This window comes from Sarcophilus harrisii, chromosome 2, assembly GCF_902635505.1.
Source record: "Sarcophilus harrisii chromosome 2, mSarHar1.11, whole genome shotgun sequence".
NCBI lineage: Eukaryota > Metazoa > Chordata > Mammalia > Dasyuromorphia > Dasyuridae > Sarcophilus > Sarcophilus harrisii.
The window spans coordinates 576,973,086-576,990,012 of NC_045427.1; the positions used below are offsets into that span (position 1 = coordinate 576,973,086).

At 35.7% G+C, this 16,927-nt stretch overlaps 1 protein-coding gene across 2 annotated transcripts in view; it reads right to left on the reverse strand.

Annotated features, from left to right (window-relative positions):
- Positions 1-2,880: 2,880 nt before the first annotated feature.
- Positions 2,881-16,927, reverse strand: part of RGS10 (regulator of G protein signaling 10) — a 64,254-nt gene continuing 50,207 nt past the window's right edge. For both annotated transcript variants that reach the window (XM_031955946.1, XM_031955945.1), the window contains exon 5: positions 2,881-4,023. In XM_031955946.1, coding sequence (XP_031811806.1) covers positions 3,877-4,023 — 147 coding nt within the window. In that variant the 3' untranslated portion in view covers positions 2,881-3,876. The remainder of the gene's footprint in view (positions 4,024-16,927) is intronic.

Below are 16,927 nucleotides of genomic sequence, written 5' to 3' on the forward strand. Positions count from 1 at the left end.
TTACATTGCTTATTAATGTTTATGTAGCACTTGAAGGCTTATAAAACACTGGGAAATGAATGTCGATTGCTTGCATTTTTGTTTTTCTTCCCAGGTTATTTTTACCTTTCTAAATCTGATTTTTCTTGTGCGACAAGAGAACTGTATAAATATATACACATATATTGTATTTAAGATATATTTTAACATGTTTAACATGTATGAGACTGCCTGCAATCTAGGGGAGCGTGTGAAGTAAGGGAAGGGAAAAGTTGGAACAGAAGTGATTGCAAGGGACAATGTTGAAAAATTACTCATGCATATGTTCGGTCAATAAAAAACTATAATAAAAAATAAAAATAAAAAGCTATTATCTAAAAAATGTTAATTTAAAATAAAATAAAAATAAAATTCTCTCTTTCCCAATGAAAAAGAAGTAATGGTTAGAAAACCACCTGAAAGTTCTTCAATTAACTTTTAATCACCTGGTGGTTTCAGGAGATAAAATGTTGCTTCAGTTTCCTACTTAACATTTGTTATGATTGCAACTTTGTTGAAGTGTTTGGGTGAATTACCTTATTTGTAATGACCATCCCAGCCCAGGTTACTTCATTTTCTATGAGCCCTGGAATTCTTCCTGAGGCTTCATTAGGAAGAACCATGGCATAATAGGAAGTGGATGGGCTCAAAAGTCAGCAGATCTGGATCCAAGTCTCTGCCATTTGTTTGTAATCTCTTTGGGGTTGTTCAATCACTTTTAACTCTTCATGGCCCCATTTGGGGTTTTCTTGGCAAAGATAATGGAGTGGTTGCCATCTCCTTTCCAGCTCATTTTACATAGAAGGAAACTGAGATTAAGTGACATGCAGCTGGTGAGTGTTTGAGAAAGAGTTAAACTGAGGACGTTTTTCAGACTCCTGATCATGCTTAGGTGCTCTATGCATTATGGCGCCACCTAGCTAGCCAATAAGTCTGACCTTCAATTTCTGAATAATTCATTTACTAAAGCATAGGCTTTGGACTAGATGAACTACATGGTCCCTTTTAACTGTAATGTTTTCTATGATCATGAAAAATTTATGCATCTGGATTATGGTGTTTGTACTAAAAAAAAAAAAAAGGCAGCTGAAGTTAAAGATGGATGCAAAATGGACAAAACAGCAAAAATTTTCAGAAAGTTGTGGTACATTCATGCATTTCAACATGCTTCTATTTTTTTGACTACCAAGGTCTTTACTATTTTTAGCCAAGATTTATGTTTTTGATAGTCTCATTCATCCACTCATCAGAAATTTACTGAATACCTGCTATGTATAAAATTCTATAAATTCAATTGTTTATTAAAAATCATGCCATGGGAAAGCTTTTATGTTTACTCAAACATACAAGGACTAAAAATTTTAAATTGAGGAACTAAGAGTTTTTTCTGTGATCCTAGAACTGTCACAGAGCATGCTCCTTATGAGTAAGAATTGATCTGGTGGATCACTTCTTATTGATGATTCTTATTCCTATGCAATAGCCAACATCATCATTCTCAAACCATGACTGATATAATGGAAATGAGCTGTTCACCTAATTGTTGAATAAATTGTTTCCCTAATTTTTCTTCTCATTCAATCATTCAACAAATATTCAATAAGTATCTTAGGTATGAAAAGGTCAATGAAAAATAATTCCTGCCCTCAAAGAAATTATCTTTAAAAACTTTCTGTCCTATACCTTGCTTTTCTAAATGCATTAGTATCCTCTCTTGACTTTGTAATTACAGTTACATCTTTCTTTCATGAGTGGAGATCTTGCACTCTTTAAGAATATCATTCTAATGAGAAAGAAAAAAAAATCATCATTCTAGAATTTGAAATATCTCCTTTCAGTGCAGGATAGATTCAGAAATGTTGAGTTTGGTTTAAATATGTAAAGACCACAGCACTCTCTAAAATCTTTTTTTTAAGGTAGGGTAGCCTGCCAACTTGTGTCGCTGGCACTTAAACTCTGATGAAATAGAGAGCAGACCACATAAATGAGAATTTTGGTTAACTGAAAGTTAGTCATAAGTGCTTTTATGATAATCTCCCATTTATGCAGTAGAAAAAGGGGCTTTTAACCAGAAAACAAATAAAAGTTTCAAACTTATCTAATTCATTTCCTGCCAGTAGAACCTCTGTTTCTCTCTATGTAAATATAATTTTTATCTTTAAGATCCTTTCTAGCTCTGAAAGTCTATGATTCTATACCTAGATTGTTTTGGGGTTTGTGTGTGTGTGTGTGTGTGTGTGTGTGTGTGTGTGTGTGTTTCAGTCCTTGAGATATAATAAGTCACATTAAAGTAATTACACTACTGGAATTAGGAAATTATAAATGTTAGGTTGGAAAGCCCATAGCATGGTTTATTCTTTGTTTCTAAATACGTGGATTTAAGACTGGCAAGTGTGCTTATAAAAAAAAATACATCCATACCATTCTGAATTAGAGAATTATTTGGGAACTATATGCATGTCCAGAAAGAAAAGTGCCAAACACTCACTCACCTCCTAATTCTATTGCTTTGTCCTAAATAAGGGAGAACAGCTGGTGTGGCTGGTCCTGGTCTGGCCTGGCTTTGCTGGGCTCCAGGCCAAAGCCTCTCCCCAAGTCTCTCAGTCTGATGTTAGGAGATTCTAGGATATGCTGGCCCCTCCTCTGTTGAATTCCCTTTTCCAGCGTGAGGTCTTTCAAAAAACTACCATCTGACTTCTTGTACTGAAGAAAGCTATTGCTTTAAGGGAAAAAGTCTCTTTTGGGGAGGGCGGAGGGAGGAAGTTGAAGAGAGAAGAGATAGAGAAAGTAGGTAGAATTGAAGAGCATAATTTTGGAGAACCATCCACAGAGGAACAGAAAGAACCAAAAGTCACTTTTAAGTTGAGTTTGAGCATGCATTTAATATTATTCTTTCATTACACTATAGCTTATGTTGCTATGGGGACCCTGCAGTGTTTTCCATGTATTTATTTATTGTTCACAATTGAGATCTTATTTCTGTCAAGATGGGCTATATGGCTAGATTTCTCAGAAAGGCTAATAGCCTATTGCATGAAATGTCATGAAACATGGAAGGGAAAAGCAGAAGAAATAATAACCCATTGATTACACACATAAATCCACACAGAAGAAATTATAACTCTGATTACACAGACATATACAGCTCCCCAAATCTTTACAAGCTGTTGACAATTCATTTCTTTTCATTAATATACTTGCCTTCAAGAAGCGTTCAGACCCAAAAAGCATGGCTGCATGATTGATAAGCTCTATGGTGGCCAATAAATAAACCATCTAAATAACTAATTCCTGGACTAATTTGCAAGACAAATATGGAAAAATGTCCCAAATATCCTCCTGAGGGTATCTGGGTAAAAAATGAAAAAGCAAAGTCTATCTATTTTCCATAAGCATATTATGTGGCATTAACTAGCTGTGTAACCTTACCTAAGTTCCTTCTTTTTCCTTCCCTGGGCCTTAGTGCCCCATTCTATTTAAAAATAATAGAGAAGAAAGTATTTAATAAAAAAGATCTCTAAGGTATCTTCCAGCTCTAATATTCTGTTATCCTAAGTAAAGACAAACTTTTTTGGAAGCATCTTAATCCATTCAAATATTGAATATGATCAAACATCAAAAAGTCTCTCAGTCATTTGGGAAAAGCTGGAAAAGCTTTTTCTTCAAGGACCCTGGGCAAGATTAGCTTTCATGCAAAACTAATGGTTCAAGCAATTAGTAAGGTACACACAATACCACAAATAGGTTTCATAATTCTTAGTCCATATATAGATAATCAAGCAATTCTACATGCCACATGGTTCCTGAGAGTTAAAAAAAAAAAAAAAAATCAGTTGCCAGTTCTCACTCTTCTCCAGATCATGTGTTATAAATTCTTGAAGCTCTTTTGGCTACAGTTTGGGAATCAGATGCATCCTCTTCTTCTTCCTCAGTTCGTTTGTGTTTTAAAAATAAATCTGATTTTAAGAAGCGGCTGTAGCTGTCATACTTCATGAGATTAAAAATCTGAGGAGTGAAAGAAAAAAAAATTGACAACTATAGATGATTGAGTCAACACATGAATCAACAACTATTTAATCTAGCATTACAGTTATTTATTCATACATTCATTCTTTGCCTCAGTTCTTACCTAGCCTTAATCCCTGATGGGATATAGCCTCAGTCAAACTGAGACCTTATCTTAAGTAGGCAAGATCTAGGACCATCTCCAGTTGCCTGTTCCATACATTATTCCTGAACTCAGATGGCTCCAGAGAAGAGAATGAGACTGGAGACTTTGCACAACCCACCCTCACTTACATCCAACTCACTTCCATGACCTCTCAGATGTCCTGGTCCTCTTTAAGAACAAAGGGGACAAACTACAAAAACCCATTTAAAACCTGCAAGCTCAGGAAGGCAGGGGCAAAGTCTTCACTAAGTTTGTATCTTCCCCAGTGCTAAATACAAAACTTTGTTTATCGTGGATACTTGAGAGATGCTTGGTCAATTGAACTCAGCATCTCTCATCTGCCTTGTTTGCGAGATACTCAGACTTTTACATGATTAATGCCATCTTCAATTCAGATAGCAGATTAATGTTTTTCAAAGACTTTTGGTATTCACTATCTACTTTAATGTTCATAATTACCCTGAAAGGTGGCAGGACAGATATCCCCAGCCATCTGAAAGATGGGAAAACAGGTCCAGAGAGATTGAGTGATTACGGTGGCTACTCAGGTATTCAGCATCTGAGGCAGCCAATGGGACACTGTTCTAGGCCAGAAATCAGAAGACCTGAATTCAAATTCTGCTTCAAATATTTACTAGTTATGTGAATCTGAGCAAATAAGTCACTTAACCTCCGTTTGCCTGTTTCCTCACCCATAAAATGGCAGTAATAATAGCACTGACCTAACAGGATTCATGTGCAGATCAAATGAGATAATAAAACACTCAGCACAGTGCCTGGCACATAGTGGGTGCAATATAAATGCTTATTCCCTTTCTTTTTTTTTAATCTTATAAAGGCCAGAGCCAAGACCTCAAGATATACTTTCTGACCCCAAGTTCAATGTTCTTTCTGTAAAACCTTACTTTGTCAGGATATACCATTTCTATTTCTAATAAGCTTACAGCCTTTATGGAGAGAAAAGATATACACAGAGAAAAAGAAAATTGCAGTGCTTCTCAAACTTTTGTTCTCAGTATCTTCATGTTGTTAAAAAACTATCGAGGATCTGTTCAAAGAATTTTTGTTTACATGGGTTATATTTATAACTATTTACTATATTAGAAATAAAAAATAATTTTGTAGAGTAGAAGCTCTGAAAGGGTTTCAGAGACCCCAACAATTCTTTGGACTACACTTCGAGGACCACTGCTCTAAGGTAATAAATAGCTTGTGCCAGAGTAAGCAGCTTCCCTGAATACTTCTGATAACTATGAATACATGTACCAAAATATAAAGTATTTTTTGTTGTTATTCAATCTTGTCTGACTATTATCCTATTTGGGGTTTTCTTAAAAAGGATACTGCAGTGATTTGCCATTTTCTTCTCCCAACTCATTTTGTAGGGAAGGAAACTGGGGTAAACAGGGTGAAGTGACTTGCCCAGGATCACACAGCTAGGAAGTATCTGAGGCCAAATTTGAACTCATAAATATGAGTCTTTCTGGCTCCTGGCTTGGAGCTTTATATACCACCTAAATGATCACTTTAAAACTTAGTGGTTTATATATTGTATCTAGGATATACTGAGACATATTTAACATGTATAGGACTGCTTGCCATCTGGGGGAGGGGGTGGAGGGAGGGAGGGGAAAAGTCGGAACAGAAGTGAGTGCAAGGGATAATGTTGTAAAAAATTACCCAGGCATGGGTTCTATCAATAAAAAGTGATAATTTAAAAAAAAAAAAACAACAACTTAGTGGTTTGTAAACTTGGACAAGTCTTTTAGCCTATCTGAGCAAGTCTTAGTTTCTGACTTTAAAATAGGGACACTTGTACCACTTGCCTCACAGAGGTCTTAGAATCAAATAAAATAATTTATAAAGCATTAAAGAACTGAAAACAACAAGGGTATCTCAATGGAGATTAAAAAAAGTGAAAGACTTTGCAAACTTGAAAGCATTGTGTTTATGTCAGATATTATTATAGCTTTATTTTCACCCAACACTGATTTATAACACAGTATCAAAAAATCTTTTAATACTTTCTAATTTACCTGGAAAGATAACAGAGGTCTTATTTCACTAAACTTCTGAAAGGGTTAGAGCATTTTAGAATAGAAATCATGGCTATGGAAATGCTGGCCATCGTGTTATTATTATGGTATCACATGACATAATGATTCCAATATTATGATGATGTCTGAGATTCCAAACATAGCTAAGATTTTGCCAGGAAACAAGACAGTTGCTTATTCAGGGCAGGAAAGCAGCATTCGGGCCAAGGAGAAACTCTCAGGAGGAATTCATTTAAAAGAAAACATGAACAGGCCTTAGACAACAAAAAACTAAGGAGGTAAGATTGACTGTGTCATACATCTCTATGATGGAAATCATTCAAATCAATCATTCCATGAAGAATTAAAAGGATCTTGAATAAACAGTGAATAGATTGTCTGAGGCACTGAGCTCCAGTGGGAAGTCCTGGGCTCAAGTTGGAAGATTGGAGTTCCATGTTCATTTCTGCCACTCAGTAAATACATCAATTCCCATTAATATAAGCCTCACTTTATAAAAAAGGGGACAGTAATAGTTGCATTAGTGGCATCACAAGTTTGCCCAACAAAAAAAGACAGAGGACAGGTAGAAAGAAACATTTTCAGATGATAAAGGAATGTGCTCCATGCGGGGAAAACCCCTTTTGAGTGATATCTATCATGTGCCTTTAAACATGGCTTTTGGCACATTCAACGGGAAGACAACAAAGTTAAATTATCATGATGATGGAGGTAATCAAAGCCAGTTCCCTGGTTGCATCATGTCACACACAACAAATTGAAATGCTGCCTAGCTTCTCAAAATCATAGGATCATAAGGACATTAGAGACCATCTAGTCTGACATCAGGGCTGCTGAATGTTTTTTGTCTCATGGATCCCTTTGGCAATGTGGTAAAAACGTAATGAGGGTCTTTTTAAAAAGTATGAAATAAAATGAGATTTTCCATATCAGTAGAATATTTTTAAATGATTACATACAAAAATGCAAATCTATTGTGTACAACTTGCTACTCCTTTTAAATGTATCATATAAACTTATTTTTCCCTTTTTTCTTCCATTCCTTCTTCCACCCACTCACCCCATAGTTATCATCAGACAAAAATATGTTTGTAAAATACTTCTATACATACTTCTATTTATCAGTTCTTTCTCTAGTTCCAGATAGTATCTTCCTTCATAGGTTCTTTGTAGTAAATTGCATATTTTTGATAGCCAAAATGACTCAGAATAATATTTTTAAATGCTTATTATTACAAAGGAAACTGTATATTGAGTTATCAAAATATTTCTTAAAAGCCACAACTTCATGAATCTGATATTAAGACTTCTATCCCTGCATGAAGCATGAGCCATGAGCCATCCCCTAACATTTCTAACAAATAGATATCCAATTTCTTCCAGAACTCCTCTAGCGGAAAGAGGGGAGAGAAAATTGGTTGTCCTGAAAAATGGTGCAGGACATTTTTCTAAGATCCTGAATATTTATCAAATGTATGTTATCTTAAAAAAAATACAACTCTCTAAAAGTGATTATCTTAAGCATTTCCAAAGCATTTATTTTACCATAAGATAATTTGTGGAACAAGGGAAGATTGTTGTTCTTATTTTTTTAATTCCCACGTGTGTATCCTTTAGATTCCTTTCAAACCTTTCCTAACATCTCTCATAATCCCATTCAAAAGCTAGTTCCCCAATTGAAGTCCTCTTTTCATTTTCCTACCTCTTAGCAGCAATTTCATCTTTGACCTTTGATAAGATTTCTTGGGATGAGAGGTAAGTCTGTAATAGTTTAGTATATAATTAGACTTTGCCTACATTGAGAGAAATTTGGAAGTAAAGATTCTTGGCAAAAAGGCAAAAATCAAATGCTTGGGGAAAAAATAACGCACCACAAAAGTCTCCTCTTGCTTCAGTTCTGGGTTCCAGACTCATCACCAATTTAAGCCATGAGCCACTGTTGACTGCATTTCATAGTTTTCCAAGTCACTAGAGCCTCCAAGAATTTGTGGATATTTGGCTGACTTAATAAATAAGATATGCCAAGTGTGACAAATGAAAACAATTTTATAATGGGACAGAGAAAAAAAAAATTTACACAGAGAGAGAGAGAGAGAGAGAGAGAGAGAGAAAGAGAGAGAGAGAGAGCGCATTCCTGTTTATACAGAAAAAGAGACAAATTTAAATTGAAGACACACAAATCAGAGAAAGATTAAGTACAACCCAAATGTTTTATAGGAACTTTCCATGTGTGTGGGTGTAACATCCTGTTTGCCTAAGGTAGATGTTGTAAAGAAACTCCCTCAGAGTTTAAAAAAAAAAAGAAAAAAACTTTACTTGGAGCCATAACAGGTGGGCAGAAGAGTGGTGGAAGGTAAAAGAGATAAGGTTTATCTTGTTTTAGTGAAAACTAGAAAAAGCCAGGCTAAAATGTCTAAATGTTTTGAAAGAAGGTACTAATGAACCAACATGACTTATTACAGCAATCAAGAGATGGAAGCTTCAAGTGGGTGTGGACCAGGGAACACAAGGATGAGATATTTCAGTCAATACTTTCTTGTGTCATCAAACACCATTTTGTCGGGCAGCTCTGGTGTACCCCAAGTATTTCACAAGATAACATAAAAAACCTTGACCGCCCTGTTTAGATGTGAAATGTTTCACTGGCTAAAAAAAAGAAAGTTTTACTAGATTAGACCTAGAGTTCTCTTCAATGTTGAACAATGTATGCGTTAATGAATCTATTATGTGCATAACATTAGGCTAAGACTGCAGATAGAAAAGAAAAATAAGACTATTCTTATCTTAGTCAAAGAGAGAGAGAATACAAAAAAAGAGATTTTTAGCTGCATGTCAGATGGAAAAGCCCAGTGGTTGCTTAACCCAATAGCAAAGCAGATATTAATGTACCCTCTCGGGTGCCATTTTCATCAGCAGTAAAATTTGTTTCTCATGCCGAAATAATTGAAGGTGTCAGGGACTTTGGTGGTGACAAGATTCCTTTCTAGAGGTTCAATAGCTGTGTCTTCTGAGAACAGAAGAGCTAAAATATCTATAGAGGCAGCCCCCAGAGGTTGCATGTCCACAAAGAATTGCATCCCTGGATGATGGGAGAAATGAGCTGGGACAAGACAGGCAATCATATGGTAAAACTCTACTGTTTCATGGCTTTGGGATCATCCATATGAAGTAGTTGCAGTTGGTGGTAGGAAAAGGAATGGTAGAGCCCTTCTCCTGGATGCTAGCTGCAAGGCTTAGCTTGGAAAAAAGAGCAGGTGACCTAAAATGGACCAGTGTTGCTGCTCTTCCAAGAGTTCTTGGACACAGGATCTTGGACTTTCTCTACTAGGGTTTAAGATCCAAGGGTCCTCAAACTTTTTAAACAGGGTGCCAGTTCACTGTCCCTCAGACTGTTGGAGGGCTGGACTATAGTAAAAACAAAAACTTTGTTTTGTGGGCCTTTAAATAAAGAAACTTCATAGCCCTGGGTAAGGGGGATAATTGTCTTCAGCTGCCGCATCTGGCCCGCGGGCCGTAGTTTGAAGACCCCTGGAGGAGGAAGTTGGGTTTGAACCAACTGGCATGTCATCTGTCTCCTGTCCTCTCTTCTGGTTGCCTTGTTTAATTTCTATAATTCAATTATATTAAATCATTTTGCTATCAGTCTAAGACCCATATAACGTTGAAAGGAAAGATATATTTTTATAAATAAAGCTGAACAAAAATGGAACAAGATGCTTTGGGAAGACAACAGGTTTTCCTCACTTGAGGTCTTAAAGCAAAGACTAGAAAACCATTTGGAGTATGTTCTAAAGGAGATTCTTATTCAAGTAAGTCAGACTTAACTCTGAATTAACCTTTTGAATCAAAGATTCTAGGATTCTCTAAGGGTCTTCATTTTCTTGGGTTATAAGATGCCCCTTATATTCATTATTCAATAGGATCCCAAAGATCCAAGACTTGCCACTGCATTTCAAAAGTCCTTCTAACCAAAGAGTTCAGTGCCTAAGCTAGCCTTGCCTGCAGGCAATATTACAGTAAATAAGTTTCTTTTTAATGGATCTCAGAAATCCTAGATTACCTCTGGTCTCTAATAAGGGTTAGGGCCAAGATGATGGAAAATGAATAAGTGGAGATAGCTAAAGGAGGACTGATTGGGTTGAATGCAGTTCCACCCAAGGCATCACGATGATGGATAAGCTGAACTGATATATTCTAAGAGCTAGAAAGAAACTAAAAAAGCCTATAATGACAATAGCTAAGCCCTAGTCACTGAATAGCTGTATAATCCTGAGCAAGTCACTTGCTGCTTACCTCAATTTCCTTACCAGCAATACAGAGATAATGATAGTAACTACCCCAGAGTTGTTGTGAGGATCAAATAAGATCATATTTGTAAAGCTCTGGCAAAGTTGAAAGAGCTGTTAGCACTTAGTTACTATTTATGTAGTGATTTAAGTTTGTCATTTCATTTGATCCTTATAACAACCTTGTGAAATAGGTGCTTTAAGATGAAGAATCTGAGACATGCAAAAGGTGAGGTTATTTTTTTCAGGCTCTGAGACAGAATTTGAACACATTTCCTGACTTCTAAGTCTAGCATTATTGATTGTGCCAGTTTCCTCATGTTACAGATGGTGAAACTGAAATCTAGAAAGGTTATACAACTAATGAGAGGTCAAGCTGCAAAAGTAAGAAATGATAGGCAGATAGATAGATATATAGATAGATAGATAAATAGATAGATAGAGTGCATGTATGTATGTATGTAATAAAATCAGACATATATATGTATATATAATGTATATATGGATCTGTATATTTATATGTGTATAAAGACATATATACACACACATATATATATAGATATATCTATAAATAAATATATATATATATCAATCCCATATAACCTAAAGATATTAGGAGTCTCTGGGTACATTTGCTAGTTCATCATTAATTCTGGACTATATATACCATGATTCCACTGGGAAGAATGAACCTAAGAGTCAATTTACTGATTATTGGAGGAAAAACAGAAAATAATGGGAAAGATCAAAAGGAGTAATTTGTCAGGATTACACTAGGAGACAAAGTAGAAATATAAAATCAAAAGAAAGAGAATAGAGAATAAAATGAAAAAAAAAATTAGGCTGAATGTAAATTGTGGTCAGGTGCCCTTTTTTTGCCAGATAGTTGTGGCCCAGAAGGGCTTTGGGTTTTGGCACACACACCACAGGCTGTTAGTGAGCTGTGAGCCTGGAATGTAAATTGTTGAACATTGCTGCACTGGAATTTAGCCCTATAAGCAGCTGGAGGTTGGATGCCCTCTGCAAAATGAGAAATGATCCTTGATGTAGACATGCAACTTCTCACAACCATTGCACATCAAAAAGTGAGCAGCATATTTTATAACCCGCAGTTTTCCCTCCCACCCTCAGTTTCCCTTCCCATTCTCGACTCTGGTATTTCCCCATGGCTTGCTGCAAAATTAAAATGACATCTGAAAATATTCCTTCCCCTCCCCACCATAATTGTTGAATACTACCTTATTTATTGTAAGAAAGAAAAATCTAAAAGTTAAATTTAAACCTTTTAAAGTTCATTGCTTAGTAATATAATCTTTGATAGAGATATAATCATAGCATATGGAAAATGAGAAGACTAAACTGAATGGTCCATAAACACTTAATAAAGCCCCTTGAAGAGCTCTAAGCCAAATTCACCACTATTACTTCACTTGGTTTCCTTGTTTGTAAAATCTCTAATGTCCCTTCTAGCTCTAAACCCTATTTTCTGGGCAAGTTATATTCTAAGATTAATAAGAATTTAAAACTTAAAAAAAAAAATACAACGAAGAAGTTAATGAATCCTCTCTTTAAGCAACTTGTTTCCCTTTCTCTGGCAGGGGTGGGAGGTGGGGTGAGGAGGAGATTTCTAACTGTCAAAATCCTTCACTATATTTATTTCAGGGAGATATAAGCAAGAAATGAGAGGGAGAAAAAAAATAGTAACTGAATGAGCATAATATAAACGTATTTTAACATGATTGTTTATAACTTGCACAAAAAAAATGTGATTGTTTATAGTTTGAGTAGATTGGAGCATACCTACAGGTGTCATATTTTCCAAATAAAAAATCAGGACATAAGGTTCTATAAATCATTTTTTTTTTTTTTTTTTTTTTTTTTTTGCAGAGTACTTTCTGAAGAAAAAAACACCCAACACTTTCTTTTCTTAAAGTTAAGACTGTCTCAAAAGAAAAAGAAAAGAAAAATACAGGATGTGTAGTCACTATCTTTGCACTCTGCAAAGTCTTCTGACATTTGAATTGCAGTTTGAAAACTCCCAACAAACACACGTGCTTTAAGCCAAAGGGGGGAAGGGAAGAAAAAGGAGAGGAACATTTCCACATAATAAAATGATTATAGGATTGGCAGAACATGAAGGGTGCTGGTTTTGTGAAATGTAAAATGATAACATCCCAAGATTCAGACTGCTTTGCATTTTTCTGATGTCAGGACCAAGGTTTGCTCTGGAGAATGAGGGAAAAGTGAAGCTAAGAACAGGAATTAAAATAACAAAAGCTCTTAATTCAAATTCTCTCCTGAAGTTTCCTGAGTAGGTCTTGTGATGGACTAAGGCAGAGATACCCAGGCTTTTTTTTTTTCCCCTGAGGCAATTGGGGTTAAGTCACTTGCCCAGAGTCACACAGTCAGGACATGTTAAGTGTCTGAAGTCACATTTGAACTCCTGAGTTCAGGGCTAGTGCTCTATCCACTACACCACCTAGCTGCACCCCAACCAGGCACTTTTAAAACTGAACTCTCAATGTTCTTCCAAAGAGAATTGAAATCACAATGCAAGACTTTATAAAAGCTTATACAGAAATATTAACATGTACTGACAAAGTCTGAACAATTTTAACCTATAAAGGTAGATGCTAGAATTTACTTTGCTAATTCAGAAATCACCTCTAAGGCGGGTTGTTTTTAAAACGCTTTCTTGTCTGGAAGAAGATAATGCTGCTTTTAAGAAGATAACCAGCTTGATGTTGGAGGTCTAAGATAGCCAGATTCAGTGTCCACTGGTTTTCAACTTGAATCACCAAAGCAAAGGCAGAGAGATTGGTTTTAATTTGCTTCCTTTCCCTACCTTCTGTTCTAAGCTATTTATTCTTCTTTCATTTTTTAAAAATACACTCTTCTAGTCCTATCAGCCAAGTTTTTGTTTTTTTTTTTTAAAGGATAATTTAGCACTTGACCCTCCCCACTGATACCCAATATTATTTTTGGTCTATTAAAAAAAATCTTTTTTTTTTTTTTGATTCTCAGTTAAGATGGCATTGGGGATAGAAAATCATAGAAAATCCTGGCTCTCCCATAGAAAATACTTGAAAACATATTCAGAAAAGCTGATGAAAGCCCCCCAAAAAGAAGTGGAAAATCCTCTTTATAGTCCAGAACTGATCAAAGGAATGGCCATACACAGAAAGAGGAAGATAAAAGGGTAAAAGCCATTCAAGACAATGAGGGAAGGAGAATCAGTGAAAACTCCCACAAATGGATCTAAAAACCAGTAGGCATTCAGGCAAAAGGATATTAAAAGCCAGTGCAGCTCCAGTAACTGGGTAGATGAAAGTAAGTCCCAGTCCCAGTCTTTCAGAACATAAATAGGTGACAGAATCATTCCCAACAGGTCAGTGAGCAGGGAGAAAATGTCAGTCAACGAACTCCTTGGAATGATGAGATTCACAACAGGAGACAATATCAATTCAGCACCTAGATGCCAACAGCACCTGAGACCAAAGCAATATCCAACAACCCACTGAGGCTTCAAAAAGGCAGAGAAAAAGAACTTTTTTCTCTTAATTGAGGATCATGCAAAGAGAAGAAAACTAACTAAGGCCTGAATCTGCACTGGGCCATGAGAAAACTGAGACCCAAGCCAAGGACAGAGGCACAAAATGAGTCCTAATGACCACTACTCCACCCAATTCAGCAAAGCAGCAGCATCTAAACAATAGTGGGCAAGGTAAAACAAGGCCTACCCAACTGATCCAACAGTTTGATTTGAGCACGAAAACCCCAAACTGTGAACCAAGGCTGCAAATATGAGTAAATAAACCAAAATACTGGCATAAATAAGAAATAAATTGGGTTAGGAAAACTCTAAGAGGTAAACCTAGAAGAGGAGAGTAGCTCCATATCAACTATAACAAAGCCACAGAAGGGTGGAGAAGTTTCCCCTTAAGTACTACAAGGGGATGTGGGGGGATGGGGGGTAGGGGAATGAAAAGATAAAAAAATGAAATGAGAGTTTAGGAGGAAAACATTTAAAGAAGAATAAATAACATAGAAAAGAAGGTGGAAAACTTCATCCAAGTAGCAGACTATAAAAAATAGAAAAGGGATAAAGAGAATTTAATGGCTAAATAAGACAAGAAGAAATATTACATTAAAATTTTTTAAAAATTGAAAGAATAAAAGAAAATATAAGATTGAATTTCAAAAACTCCCAGAATATAGGTCAAGGGGAAATAATTCAAGAATCACTGCACTTCCTAAAAACTATGATCAAACCAAAAAATCTGGATACCATATTTCAAGTTGTCATACTTTATAATTGCCCAGAGCTATTAGAACTAGAGAGCAAAGTGAAAATAGAAAGATTCCAACAATAATCTTCTGAAAGAAATTTAAACTGAAAACACCAAAAGAATGTTACAGCTAAAATTCAGAGGGTCTAAGTCAAAGAAAATTAATGTAATAATCCAGTAAGAAAGAATTCAAGGACCAATGGGCTAACATAAGAATCAACTAATACTTGGCAATCTACCATAAAAGAGAGAAAACCTGGGAAAAGTCAAAACTTAAAGACTTAAACGATCAAGAATAACTTACCCTCCATAAACTGAATAAAATTCTATTGGAAAGAGAAAGAATCTAGAATACACTTTAACACAATCTTTCAAGAGACTTTGAAATGGAAGCACAGGAGTCAAGAGAAAGGCAGAAATCAAACAATTAGAAAGGGCTAAACAATGATAACATTGATAAAATGATAAACATGATAAAAACCCCACTCCCACTTGGTAGTACTTTCCCCAATTGCAAATAAAGATATTTTTCAACATTCATATTTTTTATTATAGCTTTTTATTTACAAGATATATGCATCGAAATTTTTCAGCATTGACCTTTGCAAAACCTTCAGTTCCAACTTTTCCCCTCCTTCCCCTCACCCCCTCCCCAGATGGCAAGTAGACTCATACATGTTAAATATTCAACATTCATTTGTGTAAGATTTTGAGTTCCAAATTTTTATCCCCAATTCAGCAAGCAATCTTATATAGGTTATATATGTACAATCATGTTAAATATATTTCCATATGAAGTACTTACATTCTAATGGAAGAAGGAGAACAAAGTTCCTTCAGAATCTCAATGTCTTCATAAGTCACAGAAGGGGGTTAAATAAGATAAGCACCAGACCTAGGTGTGCTTTTGTTGTTTTATTGGTTTAAAGAGAGGAATGAAAGGGAGAGAGAGGGAATATACTGGAAAAGAACTAAGGAATAATGGGAAAACTCCTATTTCATGAATGCTAGAATATAGAATTAAATATTCAAAATGTTGAGGTAAGGAGACTGAAGTTCCAACCCTTCCATTCAAAATACAATATCCAAGTATTGAGGTTTTACTCCCATCAGATAAGCATTAATGAATGGAGAAATGAATTTGCCTTCTTAGCCTCAGTTCAGGCTCAAATGCTTTACCTGCCATGCCAGAGAAGAGTGGAGATTGTTTAACATTAAATGAGACAGTTGTCTGGAACAGATAGCTGCAATCTCTAAAGTAGAAAATATTTATTCTTAGCTTAGGGACACTATGACTTGACTTTTATTAACAAAGCAAAGTGGCTATGACTGAAACCTGTCATCCTGCCCTGATCATTCCAGGGTTCTAGCTATATTCTCACAGTCTAGAGCTGAGATAATTGGCAATTATAGCCTTGAAAAAGTGAAACCCTAAGGTTGGTAACAAAGAACTCCCAGCAGACAACTCACCCAAGAGTTAGTAGACATCACAAAACCAGCAGAAATGAATAGGACAACCTATCCAGCAAACGCACTGTACTCATCAAGAAGTAAGCCACTGAGAACTGTGCAACAAAATCCCCAGGTGATTTTGTATTATTAGAGGGAGGAGTTTCCTGACTACATATGTCCCCCATTCATGATCCCTCTCATGATCAACATCACTATTTCTAGTAGACATCTATGAAAGAGATGCCTTAAGTGTGGCAGAAGTATATTCTATCACAACTTTTCTTACCATGCTATTTCATTAAATGCCTTTGATTTTTAACTAATTGTATTCTCTGAATAATTATAGAGAAAAAAACCAAACATATTGGTGGTAGATTCTGAACAGCAGCTGTGAGAAGACATGAATAAACAGAATACCTTGCATCTAGAACAGCTATTCTAGAGGAAGGTTCCAGGTACAATACTACATTATTTCAATAACTATTGTTCATTATTTCAATAATTGACCCTCATCTCTCTTCTCCTTCTAGGCAAAAGTGCAATAAATTATAGCTTTGGACCCTAGAAATTATCTAGTCCAATTCTCTCATTTTCCACTTTCACATAATAAAATATTGAAGTGATTTTCTAAGATCACAGATAACAAGAGGGAGA